General features: G+C 46.0%; 1 protein-coding gene across 1 annotated transcript; it reads left to right on the top strand.

The window, feature by feature from the left end:
* Positions 1–84: 84 nt before the first annotated feature.
* Positions 85–22849, top strand: LOC135401535 (heterogeneous nuclear ribonucleoprotein U-like protein 1). Its single transcript, XM_064633999.1, has 22 exons — positions 85–383; positions 1046–1173; positions 1532–1573; positions 1763–1834; positions 1926–1979; positions 2734–2875; positions 3844–3901; positions 4585–4650; positions 6139–6212; positions 6558–6697; positions 7539–7638; positions 7727–7839; positions 8446–8601; positions 9595–9711; positions 9775–9897; positions 14393–14521; positions 15832–16000; positions 18635–18862; positions 19498–19575; positions 21337–21554; positions 21637–21691; positions 21762–22849. Exons 1-22 carry the CDS (start codon positions 239–241, stop codon positions 22034–22036), a joined length of 2682 nt encoding a protein of 893 aa, XP_064490069.1. The 5' UTR covers positions 85–238; the 3' UTR covers positions 22037–22849.
* Positions 22850–22853: the final 4 nt, after the last annotated feature.

Genomic DNA, 22853 nt, shown 5'->3' with positions numbered 1-22853 from the left:
GAGTCGAATCGCGATTAGCCAGGGTAGCGTGACGTTTACCGGGCTTGACGAATAGGAAGGCTCGTTTCAAATGCAACCACGAGTTCCAAGTGGAGCGCAAGTGGCCGCCATTTTTGTGAGTGTGGTCGCGTGTTTCTCTGTGTTTCTGTGATACGCAAAAAGAAGTCGCCGGTGAAGTGCCACACACCCGAGAGACACTTCGTTTTTTAAGGGGTCGTCGTAGTCAAGGCGCTACAGGATGAGTGACATCGACGTCTCAAAGTTAAAAGTGGTCGAGTTGAAAGCCGAACTGCAGTCGCGAGGGTTAGATACCAAAGGAAACAAAGCGGCGCTTGTAAAACGCCTGAAAGCTGTGTTAAATACAGGAGGTGGATCGGACTCAGGTAGAGTAGAAAGTTGTATATTTTCGTTCGAAAGACTGAGTGCAATGTGTGTGACTTGATTAACGGGATATAATTGCTGTGGAAGTTGTCGCCGCATTCGTACGACGTTAAGCCTATTTTGGTGATGCCGTTCTGTTTGTCGTCTTTAGGTAGCGGTATTGCGTGCAGTGCCGAGAGACAGCGAAATTGTATGCAATCATCGCTTACTTCACTGTTCGAGTAATATGACGGCTGACCGTACTCAAGATACAAAGACGTGGCTTTTGTAGATACAAAAACATGGTAAAATGTGCGGTGGGATGAAGCCGGCATATTGAAATTTCTCTGCCCGTTGCGGCAGCTATTTATGGGCAGACCTACCTGTAGGCGTTAAAAAGCGACATTCGACGTGGCATCAAAATGCTGATAGTTTTCTCTGTTAGTTACTCTACTGATAGTATTAGTTCGTTCAGGTGGGCGGCACCGAGCCTTGATGGGGGACACCACGGTTTCATAAACTAAAAAAAAAAAAAAAGATTGCTGGATGTAACCACGCTAACAGTTAACATCACCACGCTGTGGCTTTAAGGAAGGTTTTTGAAAATGAAGTGTAAGGCAGCGTAATAGAAGGACTTTGGCTTCATTTTGCATATTGTGTGTCATGCTGGCTGGGTCCTTTGCAGGAGGAGAAGACGCCGGAGATAGTGGATGTGGAGGAGGAGACGAAGCAGATCAGTCACAGGATGAATCCCTCAACTCCACAGCTGTGGGTGAAGACAGCATCCTGCAGGACAGTGCTGGAGCAACACAGGTTGAGTTAATTAAATACTCTCAGCTATTTTCACTCCAGCACAGACTCTAGTCTGAGACCAGCCAAATGTCCTGTGTATAGCCCTTGAACACATTTCTGAAGTTTGCAAATTGCTGATTAACATATGGGTCTGATACGCATCAATGCGTAGCTAAATGCAGAAAAATGTCAAAAAACATGCCCTGTGCTGTTGTGAGAGCAAAGTATCATACTTTGCCGACTTTTTTGCCGCTGTCTGCGGTGTATCCGTTATCGTGTCGACATATCTAACAGATATGAATTCTTGGTGTGTGAATGAAATAAGGCACCGTGTCTTCCAAAGTGCAAACTTGTGTAAAAAAAAAGGCTACTCTTTCAGGAGTCCTCCTATGCGCCAGAAGACCCAACAGAGGACTCTCAGGTAAAGTATTTCGTTCGTGCCGATTCATACTGCTACACACGTACGGTGATGTTTTTATGTCTTCTTTTCCCGGCCGACAACCGTTTATACAATGGGGAAAACAAAACCCTTTCTGAGTTTCGCAAAAAAAAACCCATTACACTTCACGGCTTTGTTGGGTGGTGGGTAAAGACCTCCTTGTGCTTGCAGACTGGATCCGTTGCAGCAGAATCTGCGGACGATTCCAAAGCAGAAGAAAGCACGGAAGTCTCCAAGGAAGAGGTTAGTCGCTGGTTTCGCCGTCTGCGATTGATTAGCTGATTATTATCATTCGAGCTCTATGAACCATGCGTAATGTCCCCGTCTTCTCCAGGCCGATACTGCGGAGACAGAGCCGACTGCCGGTGATGATGATGTAAAAGTCAAGGTGAGCTACTTCTTCCTATTCAGTTTTGATGAAAACATTCTCGCATCTCACGCGGTCTTTTTAGTAAGTGATAAAACAGAAAAAAAATAGAAAGAGATCACACACGAAAGTGCGTTGACATTTCAGGCTGTGTCCTGGGTCGGTACGGTTCTTCGTTTTTTCGGGTTTTATGATTTTTCAAATTCGGGAGGGAAAAATTGGGTGCTATTTACGCACGAGACTTCGGGGAGGAATGGGGCGCTCTGATCTGTGTTTGATATATCGCCGGGGAATTTTCGGGTGAAACGAAAGGCATCTGAAACAAGGCACTACTGTGACACTGGGACGAGAAACAATCTTTATGTCTCTGCTCGGAACTGGGATAGTGAATGACCGCGGTATATTCAAACACTTGCCCGCGTTACCACAAAGGCTCGTCTTTGACTCCTGCAGGAGGGAATCGTAAAAGGAGGGCAAATAGGTTGTCACAAATAGCTCTCTTTGCTGATTCTCTTTTCCGATGGTTTGCCGAGAACGACAAATTGAAGGACCGCAAGGATTTCGGGTAGATATCGGGTTTTACCTATGTTCGGGGGGGTAACTGTAATGAAAAGAACCCCATGGATCGGTAGTTACTCCAAAGATCACCACGTCGGGCAGCTGTGACGTCCAGAACGGCTATAAATAAAGACTGCACGCGTTTGGAACATGTTCCTGGAATTCATTGTTGTGCAGATATAAGTGACGGGAGGTTCATGAGGAGTTAACCTTGCAGGACGAGCCTGCAGAACAGGACAAGGCACAGGAGCCAATGGACCAGACTGAAGCCGGAGATGCTGCAGGGAAGAAGCCCGAGGTGAATGCCGAAGTCAACGGCCAAGAGGCGACTCCTGCCGTCAAGAGAGAACCGGAAGAGGGTAAGGAGGGAGGGGAGAGGAGGACGGAGGAGGGTGCATTTCCGTCCTATAGCTCGAGCTTCCTTCTGCTGTAGGTCATGTGGCTTGTATTTATCGTTGGATCGCAGTTACACAGAGGAAACTCGGCTTGTGTGCATGAAATTGTGGAAAATGGTGCTTATTGTTAAGTACCGGGGTCCATAAAGAGTACTAATGTCGGCCCGTTACAAGGGGTAGATGCAAAAGTAACATGTGTGTACTTCGGTTAGTGAGGAAAACAAAATTCTCGAATATCTCGTTTTTGTTCATGCTGTGAGCTGTGTTCAAGTATATGCATTGAAAAGAAGCCAGCTGTCTGTACAGCTCCCAAGTGTCCCTCTCTCCCCTATTGCCCGTCGAGAGACCTGATTGGTCCTTCTTCCAAATTAGGGGGAATATTATGACGTGAAATGCACGTGGTTTCTTCTGTGGAATACACGAATAATCCCGTATATCTGCCTTGTGAGTGGACAGACTGTTGCATGGTTTCTCCAAACATTACCCTCTCCCCTGTACAGAGACAAACTGTCGGGGGGTATTCGCGAGTGCGTGTTGCGCTGACGTTGAGATATTTTCTTCTGATATGCCGGTGCTTCGACTGATAGCAACATTGTTCCCTGATGACGTGCTGTATTCATACAACCGTGCAAGTGAGACAGTAAAAGACACCGGGTGTTTTGATATTCCTGGGCCATCTGATACGGCAGAGAAATTGTACCGCCCGGGATCTGTTCATCCACAAATTGATTGACGAAGTGGTTGGATAGGGCTGATACTGTAAAAGTTTGAGACATCCCTAACGAACGCGAAGATTTTTCGCGGACTGCACTGAAACCCGTGTTCTAAACCTGTGACGCTCTCAGTGATGTCCTGTCTTTTAGCTCTGTCACCTGGATCATTTATATTGAGGTGACACAATTTGAACTGTGCCATCCATCTCTTGCCCTCAGATTCTGGTCGGCCCGCGAAGCGCAGGAGGTCCCGGAGTCCCGATGGTGATCGTAACAGGTGAGCCATCGTTGTTGATGAAACAGCTGTAGCCCTTGGAAGAGAAGGAGCGCAATCATAAAATGGAATAGAGCTAGTACATTGTCTTGGATGTTCGCTGCAAAATGTTGGAAGGTCTTGACATGTTATGCTTAGGGCCTGACTTTTTCGGGTTTTATTTTTGGCCAAATTCGGGGGGTAAATATCGGGTGATATTTTTCATTCGGAAAGTTCGGGTGCATTCGGGTGATTTTTTTTTTTTGTTTAATAAAAATTTGTCTTAACGTGGAACTAATGTTTAGCAATGTTATCAAACTTTATTTTAATGCACGCTTATGAGTGTGCCACGCGACCTGGATGTTTTCGGGTAGATTCGGGTTAAACCCGAATTTTACAGAATTTGTTCGGGGGGAGGGGGTAAATATCGGGCGGGTACGGGTTTAACCCTAAAAAGTCAGGCCCTAGTTATGCTAGCACGGTGCCACATTGTGTCGACACGTTCGTGAGGGGCACGTGGGCAGTACTGTAACGATAACCAAGCAGCTGTAATAGTCTGTTCGTTTCGGAGCAACGTGAAGTGCAATTTCATTGCTCTTTTAAGCTGCGAGTATTTCTGGACATGGAACGATGCGGCATTGCGCTCGAGTGTTGTACGTACATATTGCAGTCATCAGAATTTGTTTTTCTATCCTTGTCCAATGGAGACGGCGTTCTAGGTCCAGGTCACCACACCACAAGCATCACAGCCGCAGGAGTCACAGCCCAAAGAGGTACATTGAAAGAAATATGTGCAATATTTATTGCGCACCCTTGGAAAAAAAAAAGCAGCAATTTTAATGTTGTGACTGTTCAGTCTGCTTCTTGTTTCTTGTGGGCTTTGGGCTTGGGTTTTCTTTCTCCTGGAGGCTGTTGGAGGATTCAGACATAAACTGCACTTTGATTCATGCCAGCTAAGTTGCATGCAGGAGAGTAATTTGTTTGAGTCATGGCATGGAACGTGCTCTCTCTCTCTCTATCTATCTATCTATATATATATATATATATATATATATATATATATATATAGCTCTATGGTGCATGCAAAAGCAATTCAAGAACTCCTAGATGACATCACACATTGTACATCGAACTATGCAGCTTACTACTGCTGCAGAAGTACGATGAAATCGGAGATAGGTCACTTTATATCCAAATTAGTAAGCATTACATATTGTCATTAAGTGAGCGTAACGAAGTGCCGCCTTAATTTGTGAAAGACGTCCTTGGAATTGTTTTTTTATTATATCGTGCGAGAATGGAAAAAAATTATTCTCATTAAGGATTTTTTTTGCTTTGCCGTAACATTTCATTTTTTCGCCTACCTTCCGTGGATGTAATGTTATCCAAACCAACCAACATTCACGGCCTTGGAATATTGAGGCGCTGCCGACTCCACGTAGCGTGATTGTGGCATTGGAAGTGAGCCAAGAGATGCAGATAGCTGTTTGCCGTATGCGTGATATCTGTTTGCAAGGCTTTGTGTCTGAGTTAGAAGCACTTCCTTTTGTTGGCGCGTTATCTGCCGTGGGATGTCGGTAGTTGACGGGGTGTAGCTCTGTTTTGTGCTCTGCTTCGGATTCCGTCATGGGCACCATGGAAAGACACAAAGTGAAAGAGTGAGGAAAAGCTAAATACTATAAACATATTGCTCAATTGTATAAAGTTTTTTTTTTTTGTAGTAGCACCGTCGTAAAGTTACGTTGCTTATCTTTTAATTGTGCGAGTCTCGTGAATAGTGGTGGTGCTCTACACAAAGCACTTGTCACATACAGCTGTGACACAAGACTTGTCGGACACAAAGAAATAGAATCTGGTATGGAGGGGCCTGGGATGGTGCAGTGGTGTGCAGCAGCTGAAGGGAATGATCCTAGAGCTATGTGATGATGGCACTGGCCTTCAAACATGAAAAATTTACGCCACTATTGAATCATTATTGTCGGCTATTAGGATTCTGTTGGATAAAAACGGTGGACAAATATTTAATTCGTTGTGAAGTTTAGTTCCTCGTGGTTACAGAGAGGTGCAAAGTATATTTTGAAAAGTGCGGGGAATTGAGTCCACTTGTTAAGCATTGCAAACCTAGTAATGCATGACATGTGTAACACTGATTTTGCATTTGTGTTCTAGTGTCCTACTTTGTGTTTTGTTTTTTTACGGGGTTTTGTGATGTAGTACTCAGCAGTTCAGTTCTAAAACGTTGCAACATTCGTCTTCTGTAGGTCGCGGTCACCTCCAAAAATTGAAGAGTTCCCTGAGGACACGTTCGATGCCACTGTCATGTGTCTCGACACATGTAAGTCTTCACGTTGATTTTGTGTCGATTTACTCTCGGCGTTCACTGACGTACTAAAGCTCTGGAAATACTATACTATAAATACTATTGATGTAGAGTAATGGCCTCTGGTGTCCGCTTTTCAGTGAAAATAGTTTTCCCGCTATAAATACTTTTCTACTGTGAGCCCGAGCTCTCTGAAATATCGGCTAGTGACACACATTTCTAATGAAGGCATCCTGTTCTGCTTTTCTGTTTGGCATTGTGTCTACCTACGTGTACATAAAAAAAATTATACTACAATTTGATATCCACGATACCTGGAACTTGTTTGTTTGACAGCCGAATGTGCTTTATCTTTTTCAGACAATTCCGACTTGAACCTGCTCATCGAAAAGACCCGCTTCTCTGCGGAGCCCATGAGCCAGCACGGCTTTGGCCTCATGTGGGCTGGAGTCAGGGGTTCCTACGGCTTCCTCAAGGGAAAGGTCTGCTTTGAAGTCAAGGTAAAGCCGAAGGAAATTTTTAAATACAGTAAAACCTCGTTAATTCGGATCGCAAGGGACCGATGAAAATGTCAGAATTATTGGCATGTGGAATTATGGAACGGGCAACAAAATACGAGGAGAATTTGCCATTATCAACGTAGCTTCGTTGCGAAAAGAACTGCAAGAGTGTGGTTTGCTTTGTACCGGAGATAATCCATGGATAAGTCCGTGGATTAACGGAATTCTGCGGATAAGTCAGTGACGTTCTTTAAACCGCTCAAACCAGCCTTCCGGTGCTTTGAAGGCTTCGATGACCAATCTTGCCGCAAAGTTATCGGCTTGGGTGCAGATCAGGGGTCCACCCAGAGGTAGCTGTCTATCTGCGAGTTCGTAATTCAACGAAGAACAGCGTCTTCCAATTGTCATCCCATTGTCATCCATGTCAAAAGAGCATACAGATAGCACAAAGACTGACTGATACACGTGGTTTAAAAGCGGATTTCACTTCAAGATGGCGCCAGGCGTCATGGCGCTGATGACAATGGTGATGTGTCCACTGCACTTTGCCGTTTATTTATTTTATTATTATTATTACTGTTTTGGCATCCACTGTTTGCACTGGTACACTTCCCTCGAGCCGTGATTGTTCAAATTATCTGGTGCGCACGCAACTGCTGCCAAGTTAAGGAGCGTTCGTTCCGACGGACTTGTGCAGATGTTTGCCGGGACCTCCCAGGTCGTCCGAATTATCGGAATTTCCGAATTAACGGGGGGTCAAATTATCGAGGTCTTACTGGTAGAACGATGTAATGAATTCCCTTGGATTGTGCACACGACCGATTGATTTGCACTCCACCAGATCACCAAATTCCTCGACGTATCCCACCTGCCATCGGATGAGCCCAACCCCAATGTGGCACGTGTTGGGTGGTCCACAAATGACACCAGCATGCAACTTGGTTAGTGGCTGGAAGCATTGTGACATGCCCCGAGCATGTCACATGCGCAGTGTGCAGTGCTGCTGTAATACAAGTTCCTTTTTGACAGGCGAGGAACCCTTCTCGTACGGTTACGGTGGAACCGGCAAGATTTCAGAGAACTGCAAGTTCAAGGACTACGGAAAGCCATTTGAAAAGGGAGACGTCATTACCTGCTTTGCTGTGAGTGTCTGCCATTGTAGTCTTTTGTTCAGTAATTTGACGCAGACCAGTATCCAAAAGACATGACAAGTAACAGTAAATTATTTCGCAGTATGCACTGTAGTCTCGGCTGCAGATAGTGCGGTTGAGAGCACAGAGTTGCAGTGCAACATGTTGCAGTGGCAGGGAACTCTTGAGTACTTGTTGGAACACCTGGACTGTCACTTTAAAAAGGCGGTCCAGCTCTTTTCTTTTCTTCGATAAAACGCTGTATGCTATCAGTCATGATGTGATGTGCTCTGTGGTGACCTTTGGCCCAAGCCATAGTAATAGCGCATTTGTGTGCTTTTAGAAACAAAACAAAAAAATAAGTGCTGACCTGAATCTACTTCCCTGTCTGCTGGTGCCCACCATCTTCTCATATGACCTAGCCTCAAAAGTGCAGACTCCATTCTTCTATATTTATCTGACTCTTACACGACTCTCGTGGTTGTCTCTGAGTTTCGTGCTACTTTTGCCAAATCTGATTTTGTAGTGATGCTCATGATATGGCCCTCGTGGTGATGACATGAAAAAAAAAAAGTGCTTTGAGTTGTCCGTGTCTGGATTGACCACGTCGTTCTACAGGACTTGAGCGTGGACCCAGTGGTGCTGTCATTTGCCAAAAACGGTGAACACTTGGGCACTGCGTTTGAAGTATCCAAGGAAGCATTGGCTGGGCGCCCGCTCTTTCCACATGTGCTCTCCAAAAACTGTGCTTTTGAAATCAACTTTGGGCAGCAGGTGAGTGTGCTTATGGTTACATATACGACACCTCCTCATACTTTTTTTTTTCCCAGCCTGCTCACATTCAGTGGTTATATAGTATCATAATCAGGGTGTCTACCAACCTGGAAAACAGGGAATAGTCAGGGAATTTTGATGTGACTGGAAAAGTCAGGGAATTGTCAGGGAATTTGGCAAAAAAGCAGCTGAAGTCAGAAAATCGCAGACAAGTGCCGTGATGATGCGCGGCGAATCGCGAGTGCCGAGTTCACCAGTATGACAAGCTCTGACGCAGAAAAGTAGGGTAGCCTCACTAATACTTAATAAATGGTCTGTTTTATGTTGGATCTGATATCAAAATGTATGAGCAGGCACCAAGTTCCTTTTTGTTTTTGTCAGGGAATTCGCTTGAAATAGTCAGTGAAAACCTGGAAAAGTCAGGGAATTTGAAGGCTGCAGTTTGGTAGACACCCTGATAATTTTTTTGCCAAGGTAAGGAAAGCATTTGCTTCTGCACTATGTGAAGAAACATCGAACCTTATGCTCTGAACCAAAATTGTAATGAATGTTTGGTAGTGCTGTGCATATACATATTGTATGGAAAGTAATTTCTCAGTCTTAATAATTCTCGAATTTGGATGGAGGCGCATTTGGAGAATATTTTGCAGGACTTTAATTTCGCGGAAGAATAGCTTGGAACTCTATTCGAATTTCAAATGGAAGCTGTGTCTCTTTCACGCTGAATTGATTCGTATACTTCCAAACATGAATGCTTAAGCCCAAAAATGCTACAAGAAAGGGTGTATAACAATGCTACATGTTGCTTCACGAAAAAAATCTGCATTCCTATAGCGCAAATATATGCTGCATACGTATTTGCCTCTGTTGCAGGACTACTCACGTCAGCTACATATAACCGTTTCCTTCCCTTTTGAAATGACTGTTTGCAGAGCTTTACTATTGGTCCGTGATTCTTACAGAAATATTCAACTGTTCCGTTGCAATTTTTAGGAGAAGCCATTTTTCCCACTGCCGTCTGATTTTGAAGACTACCAGTTCGCTAGCTGTGTCCCCGTTGATGAGCGAATCCGAGGTCCCGAGCCTCCCAAGAAGAAGTCCGAGTGCGAGGTGAGTGATGTCCCGCTCCAGGAGGTAGCTGTAGTTTTGATTACCCCGTGGACACCGCTACAGATGATCATGATGTGCGGGTTGCCGGGATGCGGAAAGACCACCTGGGCCAACGAGTACAGTCAGAAGAACGCGGACAAGAAGTACAACGTCTTGGGTACCAACAACATCATCGATAAGATGAAGGTAAGGTAGCCCCCTCCTGATGTCGTCTGCATGTTAAGGGACAGTTTAGCTATATTGACCGTATTTGACCACATTTAATGAGTTTTTGGTTTTTTTTTACCTCAAAAATGGGCCCTTAAAAATGTGCGCTCTCATTATGCACGGTACCCTCACGATCATGGGCCACTCGCCCTCGGCAGTTCCGATCTACCCTTCCCAGCTCCGCAGTGATTCATCTACGGCAGTGCATCCGTGATTCAGCGTGTTCAGTGGACTCCCACTAAACGAAACTTCGTTAAACGAAACTTGGTTAAACGGAAATTAGCGGATAAACGGAACAGTAGGGTCACCTTTGGTTGGTTTCCTGTACATGCAATGATAAAAATCTTCGGATAATTGAAACAACCCGTTTTATGTACCTCGGGTAAACGTAACAAAGTGGTGGTACCGAGATGCCGCCGAACCTGGAAGATTACCGTTCACGTCTCACAACCTGGGCGGAAGTTATAGCCAGTGCAATCCAATCCATCATTGACTCTACAACGTTAGGCTTAGCTCGCGTCCACATGTCTTCATGAAGTCTGTCAAGACACAGGCATTGAAGGGTGATGTGGATGATGCCACATGATACTGACAGGTAATATCGGAAATCTGGACGCGGGAAGAGGATGCGCAGCTTACCCGGCAGAACAGGAAGATAAACCTAATTGTAGAGGATTGAGATGTGCATGAATTTTTTTTCCAAGCCCCAGGCATGCAGGTATATTTTGTAAACAAATCGAAAAATGCGAAGAGAACAGCTGTTAATCCTTTTTTTTTTCGTGCTACCTGCAGTAGTGGAAGTTGATTATCTTGAAATAAAGTTGCATTTCATGAAATCTGTGTACTTCGCTTAAATGAAACCTTAAATGGGACAATATTTCCATTCCCTCGGAGTTCCGTTTAAGGAGGAGTCCACTGTACTGAGAGAGGGTGAAAGGAAAGTGTGGCTCCCTTTCACGTGCGTTAGTGGACGCTTAGCTTCTTTGGACATGTGCGTTGGCACAACAGAAAGTGACTCGAAAATATCGCTGCAAAATTTAAAAAATGCGATACGTTCTGCATCTCGTAAGTCTGGCGTAACGTGTCGCACAGCCATCATCATCATCACATCGGCAACAGACAAAGCTGTTCTTCTGTGCGTCTTCTGTTTGAGGTCTGGAGTTAATCCAAGGGTTGATCATCGTCAGATACTCGACAATACTCGTGATAGCGACGTTGTTGCAAAACGTGTAAGCAGTGCGGTGGAGAGTTTGCTCAATGTATTGTCTGGAAAGTGTTCGATTCCGACATAATTTTGCCCAGCATTGGCAGTTTTAACTGTTCCAGTACGGGACTGCAACAATCCCGCATGCCATAATTCACGGGTTCACGCAGTAGGTTTTCTCCTGTGGGTGAAGATGTAACTTCGCGTTATATGTAGAGCCTGAAGTTTTAGGGTTTTACCCGGTTCTTCCCCGAATTTGCACCCCGAATTGAAGGTTCACCCTTTAGGGTGAAACCCGATTTTTACCCCGCAAATTCCCCTCGCTGGGATGTCTGTAGGAATGCATTAACCTACTTGTTTTGGCCGCAAATGCAGTTACGTCACCGTTTGCACCAAACCACTACGGTTAGTTTGAGTAACTGAGCCAGATTTTTTCCCCGAATTTAGCATACCGGGAGATTTTTTTTCACCCAAATTCACATGAATTTAGTGCACACCTTTATTTACCCAATTTTTACCCCCCAAATTTTGAAAAAAAAAAAAAATTCCCAAAAACTTCTGGCTCTGGCTTATGTGCGGTCAAATACGGTAATGCGGAAGGACAAGATTGCTCTTCTGGTTATTGCGAGACAAAATCATGCACAGTCAAAGATCGATTTTTCGGACCTTGAGGAACCATGGAAATCGTTGCAAGTTATGGATCAGGCGGATGTTTTTAACCAGTGATAATTTGCATTTTCACCAGAATCTTTATTACAACGTGGCTTGGAAGACTGTCTGCTTAACTACATGCAAGCCCCCTTTGGCGCACAAACGTGAGCCCATGCTTAGCGGTGAATTTCTGCTAGTGTAGCGTTGTCACTGTACACATTCGTAAGAATGCTGACAGCTGCAAGGATTACTGCAGTTGAGCAGCTGATAGGGGAGCATCAGCAAGGTTCTCGTTGTCAGCAGTGTTGTCCGATCCTCCTTCTCGTAATCCAGGTGCTCTAAACTCGATTTTGTGACCAGTTAATTTTGTGCAAAATTAGATGCATCTCTTATTAGCAGTCATTGAAAGTCACGTCAAGGTGGCTTGTCGCGGAGGACTTCAGTTAGAGCTGATTTGTCGGCGGTGTCATGGTCGATGTTTGTGCTAATGCTTTTTACTACCATGTTTTCTGTTTAAGAAAAACCAGCATGATGGAAACTGTCTGCTGTAGTAGTGTCCATGAATTCGGAAGAATATGAATTGGCTCCAGCAGTTACTCCGTTTTTCTAGTGCAACACAACGCGCGATAGAAGGCGAGAATTGATAACAGAACCTGAAGATTTTCTGTAATCTCCTGACTCATTGGACTCCTGAGTCCTGACTCGTTAGTACTGAGTCTATTTCTGGCACCGTTGTTATTGAAGACTACGTTGCCGTTACGATGCTGAGGCAGTGACCATCAACGTTCCAGTAGTCTGCCCCTAGCACATTTACTGCAGTATGTAGCCGACAGTATTTAACTACTACAGGTCATTTAGCATTAGACGTATTTAGAAATATACTGCTGGAATGTATTCGGGCTGCAGTGGTTGAGCATGTATGGGTGATTCTGCTCATGATGTGCCAAGGTGTCAGGCTAAGTGTCAGGCTATGCTTTACAGTGCAGTTCTTGGGATGCTGCTGGTCAGAAAAACAGAGCAACAAGTACATCAACTCTAGCTGTATAACATGCGGCCTGACAGTGTCAGCATATTTTTGTGTCAGAGGAATTGGGAAGGTTTTTGGGGTCCGAAAAATTGGTCACTGGCTGTCCTTCGGTTTCCTGTGTTGTCTCGAATTCCATTCCAATTCCAAGGGGAGTAGCAGTTTGAAACTTGAATGGAAGTGACATCGGATTAGACTGCTCGGAAACCAGTCATGCAAGGGCAGTCATAATACAAAATCTAGTGTCTCAAGTAGTGCTGCTTACAGATGTCTGTGTACAGAACGGCAGCGTACAATGCACTTTGTATTTGCTTCTAGTCAATTACAGTAGTCTGTTGATGTTGTATGTTGTGCAGTTTTGTAGGCTAAAGCTCATGGCTCTCTTGCATTGCATTCGTGTTACAAGCAAGAAAATGTGGGGAAATTCAGCTTTTTTGTGATGGATTAACCAATTAGTCACACGAAGCAGTTAGAATGAGGGAAGCTTTGGATATCATGATTCGCACAGTAATGGATTGTTCAACAAATGAGTAGCTGTAATTCTATTCTTGAATTGTTATGACTTCGTCGCCAAAATGGGTATGCCTTTTTGGAAAGCGATTGCAACTCATATTATGTGTGTGAGAAACACTTTTACGCCCATATATGGGTCCCCCCCCCCCCCAAAAAAAAGAAGATATGCAGCTTCTTTCGCTTACAGGAGTGACCTGCCAAATTCATTTGTTGCATCTGAAGGAGTGAGGAGCACAAAGTCTCAGCATAATGTGACTGTGCCCAGTCACAAAATGACGGGGCAGTTAGTCCAGTCTTGCGAATATGTTTCTTGAGTAATAACCCACATCATTAGCAGCACCCATGTTGCTTACGTTTTGTGCAGAGAGTTGTGTTTTTTTTCTTCTGTGACTAACCAACTGTCTGTGAAAATCGAGTAATCTGGGATTTCGTTGGGTTTGGGTCTGTTTTCTGGACTTGCCTTCATTTTTGAAGTGAGTGAATGAAATTTGCAACTTTCCACCCCCCACCACACTAGCAGAGAAGACCCGACAGTGAACGGTTAGTACAGCATATGTTTCTATTTCTACGTGCGCATCTTGCACTATGGCAAACATGCCCACATGCAACCTTACTGAAGAGGAATATGGTTCATGACTTCAAGACATGGCATAGTGAACATGCATAGTGGAACTGACATTTGTTACCGAAGGCTGCTCGGACTTAAGTGTGGCTCAACGAAGCTCACGTGGCCACGTGGATCTTTGAAGAAGTACTCTGTGCTATGTAGTGGGCAGGACTGCTTGAACTTGAACTTTTGAAGCAGAACTTGAACTTTGAACAGACAGCGTGCATGGCCTGGAACGTACCTTTGCTGAAGAACTCACGAACACGAGACAGCGATTCTTTTTTTTTTTTTTTTTTTAAGTCAAGTATGGAGCACGTCTGGGGTTGGATACTTACCAACGAACTTCATAAAAAGTGCAATCATTCGCTGCTAATGACCCGAAGGGCGGTGCTTAGAAGAGGGATGGTGGGAACATTGGAACGTGCACGTTGCCATTGCACGCGCGAAACGCTAATCTAGAACGTCCCCGACGCAGGTCATGGGCCTTCCCCGCAAGCGCAATTATGCGGGCCGCTGGGACGTCCTCATCGACAAGTCCACAAAGTGCCTGAACAAGTTGCTCGAGATGGCCTCCCAGGCACCACGCCACTACATTCTCGACCAGGTGAGGCTCACGGTACTCGGAACGGGAGTGTGGGTGTCGGGGAAGGATGTGGGGGAGGGGTTAGAGGAGGGAGTGGGAGGGTGGAAGGAAGTCAGTCAATTTAACTAACGTGGCCAGGGAAAACAAAAAAATGGTGAGTCAGTCTGGAGCATCAGCGACACTGGAAAGGTAAGTAGCCATCCTTATGCGGCGCGTATTTGATAGAGAAAAAGAGCAACGCGGTCGACACGACCGGCGACCTCTGGAGGTAGGTGGCGGAACGCTGAGACACTGGGACGTCGTGCCCTCGTACGAAGAGAGCGCCTCCGGTGAGCGAAACGAGAAATTTTTCAAACTACGGAAAAGACTGGAGATAAGGAAAGGCTTAACACCTCCCCGGCCAGCTTGTGTGTCAGGGTATTTTTGTAATGTGTGTGTTGCAGTGTGCTTTCGACAGGTAGGGACTTCCAGGTGAGTCGAGCAGCATAGGGTGAACCAGGCATGAGGTTCCGATATTGATGTTCCGTGCAATGTTTTATGCTTGGATATAGAGTGATGGCTGCTGTCCTCTGGATTGTATGGCAGCTCTTCGAAATTGAAAGTAACGGAAGTCCTATCTTGCAACACGAAGGGGGTTCAGTGGCGTAGCTTTCGCAGTTTGTGTAGAGGTCAGTTTTAATGTGTGTCAATATTAGGCTCTAATATATTGAGAAAGAATCCTGGAGACCCCCCCCGAAGTAGAGCCGGCAACTGTTCAGCGGAATAATTTGAAGATGACCTGCTAGAAGCACTGTTGGGTGCCACTTACACTAACTAATGTTAATACTTCTACTTCTAATGAAAACTGTGAAATATTACCATCTTGGATAAATAGAAGAATATAAAATCCAGTGGACCGGTAAGGAGATGTTTAGGGTAGTACCTCAGGATGAGAGCTGCCAATACCGCGAGCTGGGCTTTGTCTAGGACGAGGTCCTAAGCTTCCTTGCACGAGGCTGATTAAATGTGATGTATATGCAGAAGTATGAACAGTACCATGCCTACGAAATAGCACTTACCTGTGTGTGGTGTATTGCTGCAAGTGGAAGTCTGTCTGAAAGACACCCATTAGAGGACGGTAAGTGTTGAGGCTGCGCCGGAGGAGGTTATGATGCTGATTATGATGATACTGGGGTACCACATACATATTGTACTACTACTACTACTACTACCACACTGCCAAATAATGCTCTTTGGTGGACGTTGGTGGCCATGAGGGCAGACAGAAAGAGAGTGTATTGTTTGACACGGCTGTTCTTGTTCTCCTTCCTGCCGCTCTCTGCTCCCCCCAGACGAATGTGTACCCCTCGGCTCAGCGGCGCAAAATGCGCCCCTTTGAAGGTTTCAAGCGCAAAGCAGTGGTGATTGTGCCCACTGACGAGGAGTATCTCAAGAGATGCGCTAAACGAGAGAAAGAAGAAGGCAAGGATGTACCCGACATTGCCGTGCTGGAGATGAAAGGTGGGTCTGGCTCCTCTCCTCCTCCGCACACAAGGGAAGAGAGAGAGAGAGAGCCAAAAAAAAAAAAAGGGATACGATGAATGGTTGAATGAGCCCTGGGTGTGTGTGCGTGCGTGCTGCTGCTGCTTCCGGGTTGTAGGTCTTCGTCCAGGAACTGGTCTCTCATAGCAGTGCATTGGCTACAGTTCTTGAAGCATCCTAATTCTATGTGCCATGTCGTACAAACATTTTAGCAAATCCTTTGAACTCTTCTTTCCTGTGGGTTGTTGGATTAAGTCTGTTGGAGGCGTGCTCATTTGCTCCGCAAATTCCAGCCTTCTGGAAGTGTTGCGTTCTGAGGCTTCTGCGTAGATGTGAAGACGCTCCCGGACATGTGTCCTAGAATGCTTTGGGGAGCATGTGTGTGATGCAAGCTCTGCAGCATAGGTCATTGTGTAGGTACTTCAAAAAGATAGGTGTTGGTACACGTCTGTTGCTCGTGGATGATGTACCTGGGCACATCGCTCGAAGAGACCAGTTCCTGTGATGAAGATTATGACCCTGTTATGCCCGCTGAATTGCAGTGTTTTTTGTTTCATCACTGTGGTGGATAGCCGAGGTCTTCTCCTTCTCAAACGTCGAGTTCGGAGGAGCTCCTTACTCTGGCCATTGGTTATATCATCTGTCGTATCGTACTTTAGTTTGTTACACTAAGCATGTATTATATCTGTGGATACCTACCGGAATAACTTATCTGCGAACCTTCACGTGCAATGAGCGAAAACAATGAAAGAAATGCTTGCTATCTGAATACGCGTTATGTTAAAGGAGAGGCTCACAAACTTCTCTAGACCATGCTGCCACCTAAAAAAGGGCGCATAATGTTTGGTGCATGTTAACCTACTCTGTGTGCACCCTCTGCCCGCATGTCTCAAGTTGTGTTACTCTTATGGAAGTCTAATGACATGGCCTACAATGAAAAGGTAGTCAAACATGGTCATTGACATGCAATGCGAAATACCGAAACCAAAATCTGGTTAGAATTCAGCTGGTTCAGCTGTTCTCACTGTGCTGTCTCGTGACAAAGCCTGTAAGATGTGTGCACTTTGAAAGTAAGAGAAGGAAACACCTTGTTGCAGTGCAGACCTACTCGACAACATGTCATATGGTGCCATGGTTTTGAGCAGCACAAATTTTTAAGGTTACAAGCCCTTAGTTTGTGCATATATGTACAATTAATATCATAATTATATGTATGTAATCAGTAATGAACGGAAATCCAAAACTAGTTGAAGGATCTACTGGGGGAAATTTATTACGCTTAGCTGGAGCAGCCGACGTTTTGACTATTTTGTGTATTTTATCGACATTGAAAGGCGCATGTGCTCGATAGCAAGTGTTAGCCTTGGTGAGGAGACTATTTGACAGGTGAATTACGTTCGATGCTGCTACAAGATCTTTCTGTTCTGATGTAAGTTAGTGCACAGATTATGAATAAATATATGTAGTTTGTAGGTTGCATTTGCTCACCTCATGCAGTTCCAAGAAGTTGTGGTACGACTGAACTGAAATGAATAGACAGGTGATATGGCAGACATTGCCAGGAAGGAAAGTGTGATACTCAAGGCTGTACGGGACATGTACGGGACCCCTTTTGTCACACACGTGATGGAATGCGCAGTTTTCACTCGGGTAATGGGTCTCAGACTCGTGAAACTTATCTGTCGTGATTCAGTGATCCTTGAAGAAGCAACAGGTTCTGAAGAACAAAGTCTAATGGCTGTGCAATACGGGTGAGACATCGCAATGCGGGTGAGACATCCCAATGCGGGTGAGACATCGCAATGCGGGTGAGACATCGCAATGCGGGTGAGACATCGCAATGCGGGTGAGCCATCGCAATGCGGGTGAGCCATCGCAATACGGGTGAGCCATTGCAATACGGGTGACACATTGCAATACGGGTGAGACATTGCAATACGGGTGAGACATTGCAATACGGGTGAGACATTGCAATACGGGTGAGACATTGCAATACGGGTGAGACATTGCAATACGGGTGAGACATTGCAATACGGGTGAGACATTGCAATACGGGTGAGACATTGCAATACGGGTGAGACATTGCAATACGGGTGAGACATTGCAATACGGGTGAGACATTGCAATACGGGTGAGACATTGCAATACGGGTGAGACATTGCAATACGGGTGAGACATCGCCATACGGGTGAGACATTCGCCATACGGGTGACACATCGCAATACGGGTGACACAATAGAATACAATACGGGTGCTAACAGGGCTCATGAGGGTTACGTTCAGTAGTTAGATACCTCCCTAAGAACTGCTATAGTAAGTTGGAAAAATGAAATCACCTTTTGTACCCACTAATGCTACGCACTACCCGATCGCTTGAATTAACAAGCTCTGCCAGAGAGAACATGCTGCACATTCTTGTGCCAAGAAACACAGCATAGTCTAAGAAAGAGCTTAGGTACAGTTGCATCATGCCCACATGTGATAAGAGCTACAGGCTATCCACCTGAGATGGAAAACACTGCAAATCGGTGAGTGATGGTCTGCGTGAAGCTCTCTCTAACCGGCTCCTTTTGTTCGATTCTTCTCCCCTCCCCTCCCTTTTCACTTGGGCAGCCAACTTTACGCTGCCGGAGAAGGGCAACTTGTTTGACGAGGTAGAGTACACCGAGCTGAAGCCGGAAGAGGCCAAGGACCTCGTCAAGAAGTACAACGACGAGGGCCGCGCAGCGTGCGGCCCACCTCAGAGCCGTTCCCGGTTCTCGAACTTTGACCGCAACGATGATCGGGACCGGGATCGTGGATTTGGAGGCAGAGGATTCCGTGGAGGACCCTTTCATCGAGGTAAGGGTCATTGGGGGGTGCGAGGTTTGTGAAAACACTGCCCTCCTTTTTCTTTTTTTAGCCTTGTTTAAAAGAGATGTGTCCCAGCTCCCAATCTCCAGTTGTGTCCCAGCCGGTGTCCTCAACTCGTTGTCTTGACCGCGACCTACTACATTATGATGACCATGTCATAGGCACCCCTTCTCAGCGCCACATTTGGAAGCTAGCTCACTTACTTCACTTCAGCTTCCCTTTGTATTTTTGTACAAGCGGTGCATGTCCCATGGGAGATGCTTCTTTCTAAAGTTGATTATTATCATCATTCTATGCGTTTTCATAAGAGCTGTTGCTGTCATCTGCTACGGTAGTTGTATATCCACTTCTGCATGTTCAAAATTCAAATTTCCATTGTCCAATCATGATGCAGATCTCGCGGGTAGATGAGTAGCGGATCGTGCGGACGGGCTCCTCATAGAAGTTTCCCATTATGACATGGTCGTTATAATCTAGTAGGTCGTGGTCTTGACTGTCTTCAAACCCACAATAGGTTCTATTCCCACAAAGGAGTTACGTACCTACTACTTACGTATCTCTCTTCCTTATCGTTTTACTGGTTGCTCATATCTAATCGGAGGTGGGTATGTTTCACATTGCAGGTGGCGGTGGCTTCGATAGACGGAGGCCATTTGACCGCAGAGGAGGCCCGCCTGGTTTTAGGGGAGGACCTCCAAGAAGTAAGTGTACATGAAATATCGTATCGTGTCAGTCCACTTGAGAGTCCAATGTTGACATGGCAAGTGAGTGCATTCTGCTGCTGGTGCTGTTTTCCAGTTATGCTCTATAAAAGAATGTACCTTACAGTGTCCGATGGTGCAATTGCATTAGCTCTTTTGGGCCTATTTACCAGGAGACAGTGCTACTAAAAAAAGCATAATTCTCCTCCTTTTTCCCGCATCACTCTGCAATGTCACAAAACATATTGCAATGCACTTAATGCACTGCACTCCATGCACTTAAAGGAGCATTAAAGTGGTATCTAACATGGCCCAAAACTGCTGTCATCTTGTAAAGCAGTATGTGAAAAGCATTCCCACAAAATATTTCTGTCCAAAGTTGTTTCACCACGGTGCAATTAATTCGGAAAATCGCTGCCGCTGTGACAGGCCGGAGCGCTCCAACTGCAGACCACACCCACTCTACTGTGACGTTGGTGGTGGAGAGCCCCTCATTCGTGCGTAGGAAAAACCGTCTGCTACGAACATTGCGAGCTATTTCTTGTTCACTTCTATTCTCTATATGATTTATATCACGTTTTCTAAAAAAAAACAAAGCATATATGCAGCCTGAGAAAATAAGATTACGATCACGAGAGTAACATATCCGTGGCTTCTGTGCAATCTCAGAATTCACAGTAGCAGAAAGCAAGCGATGGCGGCGGTATTGTGGCGCCACCTGTTAGCCACTGAACCAACTGCGCGGTGAAAACGGTTGGACAGGCTGCACACTGTCGGGAAGCACGGGGTTTTCGCTGTACAAGCGCAGTTAATTTCGGGCTGCACCACTCGTTCTTCCCGTGGTGTCTGCGGTCCCAAAAAATCGTGGTTGTGTCGGGGACAGCCTTCAAACCCTCCGTTTCAGACATCACGTAGCCGGAGAACGCAATGGCGTCTCCGAAGCGGTAGCAGACGCTCCGGCCCGCGCGATGTTGCTCACCTCGATCGTGTGATCCCAGGTCCAATGAGGAGCGTCCTTACCACTCGCGTCACATAGTGACGCACGTGGTGGCGCTCATCACGTGCCTGTCGTGAAGGCGAAGGAGGGTGTTTCGCGCACGGGAGGTTCGGGGAGCTATTGCAGGCGTCCCAATTTCGCTACGGTTGCACTAATTGTGGGAAAACTGTTTTCGTCCGCCTAACATTCTGTACTGACCAAAAACAGAAACAAAGTTGTGGGCATCTCGACAGCTCCTTTAAGAGCTGTGACACATGATGTGCGTAGTCCTGTCGAAGTGGCACTGCAGGATATTCATCTCCACCTAGCAACCACTGCAACACAGAGCTGCAGAAAGGAAGCACTGCAGGTTCCAAGTTGATTAGCTCGAATTTGCCTCGCTCCTCATTACTGCAATAAATTAATGTGTAAGCGTCCAGTATTTTACGATTGGTTGCAGTGCAGTGCATGATATTGTTGTTCATAAACATTCTGTACCTCTCTGCACCAACAATTTCTTTGAAAACTTTCTCCGTTGGCAGCATAGCACCAGGCAATAAAAATGTGCTTCTTTGAGACTTGCATTGTGACATACCTTTTTGCTGTGCCCCTCTGAGATCCGAGTGATAGTACGTCGCTCTTGCTCGGCGACGAGCTCTTGCTCTTGCTCGGCATGACGGGCGAGATGGCAGCTCCCCCTACAGCGCCCAACACACTTTCTGTGTATGAATACCAAGTTGCATAACGAGGAACATGTTTGACGTGCCTTCTGCTTTTTTCTACAGGCTTTGGTGGACCACCTCCACCCAGGGGTGGCGGTCCTCCTGGGGGCTTCAGGGGCGGATTTGGGGGCAGAGGGGGACCTCCTATGCGCGGAGGACCTCCCCGTCCCGACCGTAGAGGCTGGGGCCGAGGGGGTGGTGGCAACTTTGGTGGACGAGCTCCACCCCCACCCCCGATGCAAAACCGTGGCCCACCCCCTTCTCAGATGCAGCCGCAACAGGTATGGTTGGTGACGCAGTGTATGCCCCAGTAGTGTGTTCGGTGTTTTTTTTTAAAAAAGTCATCTTTTTTTCCCCCAACAGGGATACGGAGGGTATGGCGGTTACAACCAGCAGTACTCCGGGGGTTACGGACAACGTGAGTTCTTGCTTCCTCGGTCAAAGGCTCTTGTTGTCAGTAGTAGACGGTGTTGTCCTCTGTTTTACAGAGAACTACGGACAGCCCCAACAGCAGGGCAACTATGCACCCTATTCGCAGCAGTCGCAGCCACCTGCCCAGGGCTACGGGCAACAGCAGCAAGGGTATGCTGCTCAACAGCAGCAGTACCAGCAGTACCAACAACAGTGGAGTCAGTACTACCAGAACCAGCAGCAATGGAATCAGTACTACCAGCAGCAGCAGCAGACTCAGCAATACCCGGGCAGCTACACCGCGCAGTCGTCCGCGCCTGTTCCAGCTATGCAGCCCGGCATGCGGAAGTAGTTTGGTGTCTTGAGGCGGAAGGGGGGAGGGGGCCATCACAAATCTGTTTTACTCCATCAGAAACATCCTGTCACGTTAATCGAGGAACACGCGCTGCAGATTTTGGCAATTGTCCTTTTATGTACTTACGATGTGGGGAGGCGCAGACTGTTGTCCTTTGTTTAGTGTCGACGGTGCAGAAATTGGAATGTCGTGTTTCCCCGAAGAAAGGGATGGGCCTGTATGTTTTGTCTGACGGTTGACAATTTGCAAGGTCTGCTTTTTGGTTGTTTTATTGGGTACTGGGGTGTGGTTGTGTGCATTATGTCTGAGTACTTCGAATGACGTGTCACTGCGGGGGACATCGCATCCATCACATCTGAGCTGTTACGTTTAAAAATGTAACTGCTAAGCTTAGTCTCTGTCGTTGTAACATTATGAGCACTGCGAGTGTGTCTGGACGACGCTGCGCTGCAAAATTTTGACTACTTTTGCTGCCAGTGAGGACCAAATATTCTTCCGTGCTCTTCTTGCCCGCCTCGTTGTCGCGAGCGTCTCGACTTTGTTCCTACATTATCACTGCATTTGAGTAGTTTGTGTGTGACTTCATGCACTTTGTTTTTTACACCTTTCTCGCAAAAAATGACCTGTGTAGAGTTTCGTCCATGAGCTTTGACCCCGTGCTCTGATGTCTGCACTAATTAGAACAAGACTTTGAGTAAACATTGAGAAAAGGATGTGCATTATTTTGTACATTGTAGCACACATTCATGTAGATCATTCCTTCAGATGAATTTGTATATCGCATCTATAATAAATAAGTCTGGAATATCATGCA

The sequence above is a fragment of the Ornithodoros turicata genome, chromosome 7, assembly GCF_037126465.1.
Source record: "Ornithodoros turicata isolate Travis chromosome 7, ASM3712646v1, whole genome shotgun sequence".
Taxonomy (NCBI): domain Eukaryota; kingdom Metazoa; phylum Arthropoda; class Arachnida; order Ixodida; family Argasidae; genus Ornithodoros; species Ornithodoros turicata.
The sequence above is the reverse complement of the archived record's forward strand: the minus strand, read 5'-3'. Positions and strand labels throughout refer to the sequence as shown.

What these genes read in the sequence shown, in the direction of transcription:
- LOC135401535 (XM_064633999.1), top strand. Translation starts at nt 239, where the DNA reads ATGAGTGACATCGACGTCTCAAAGTTAAAAGTGGTCGAGTTGAAAGCC. An exon ending in ACGTCATTACCTGCTTTGCT is followed by an intron (nt 7,840 to 8,445) that starts GTGAGTGTCTGC and finishes GTCGTTCTACAG; the next exon opens with GACTTGAGCGTGGACCCAGT. An exon ending in AAATCAACTTTGGGCAGCAG is followed by an intron (nt 8,602 to 9,594) that starts GTGAGTGTGCTT and finishes TGCAATTTTTAG; the next exon opens with GAGAAGCCATTTTTCCCACT.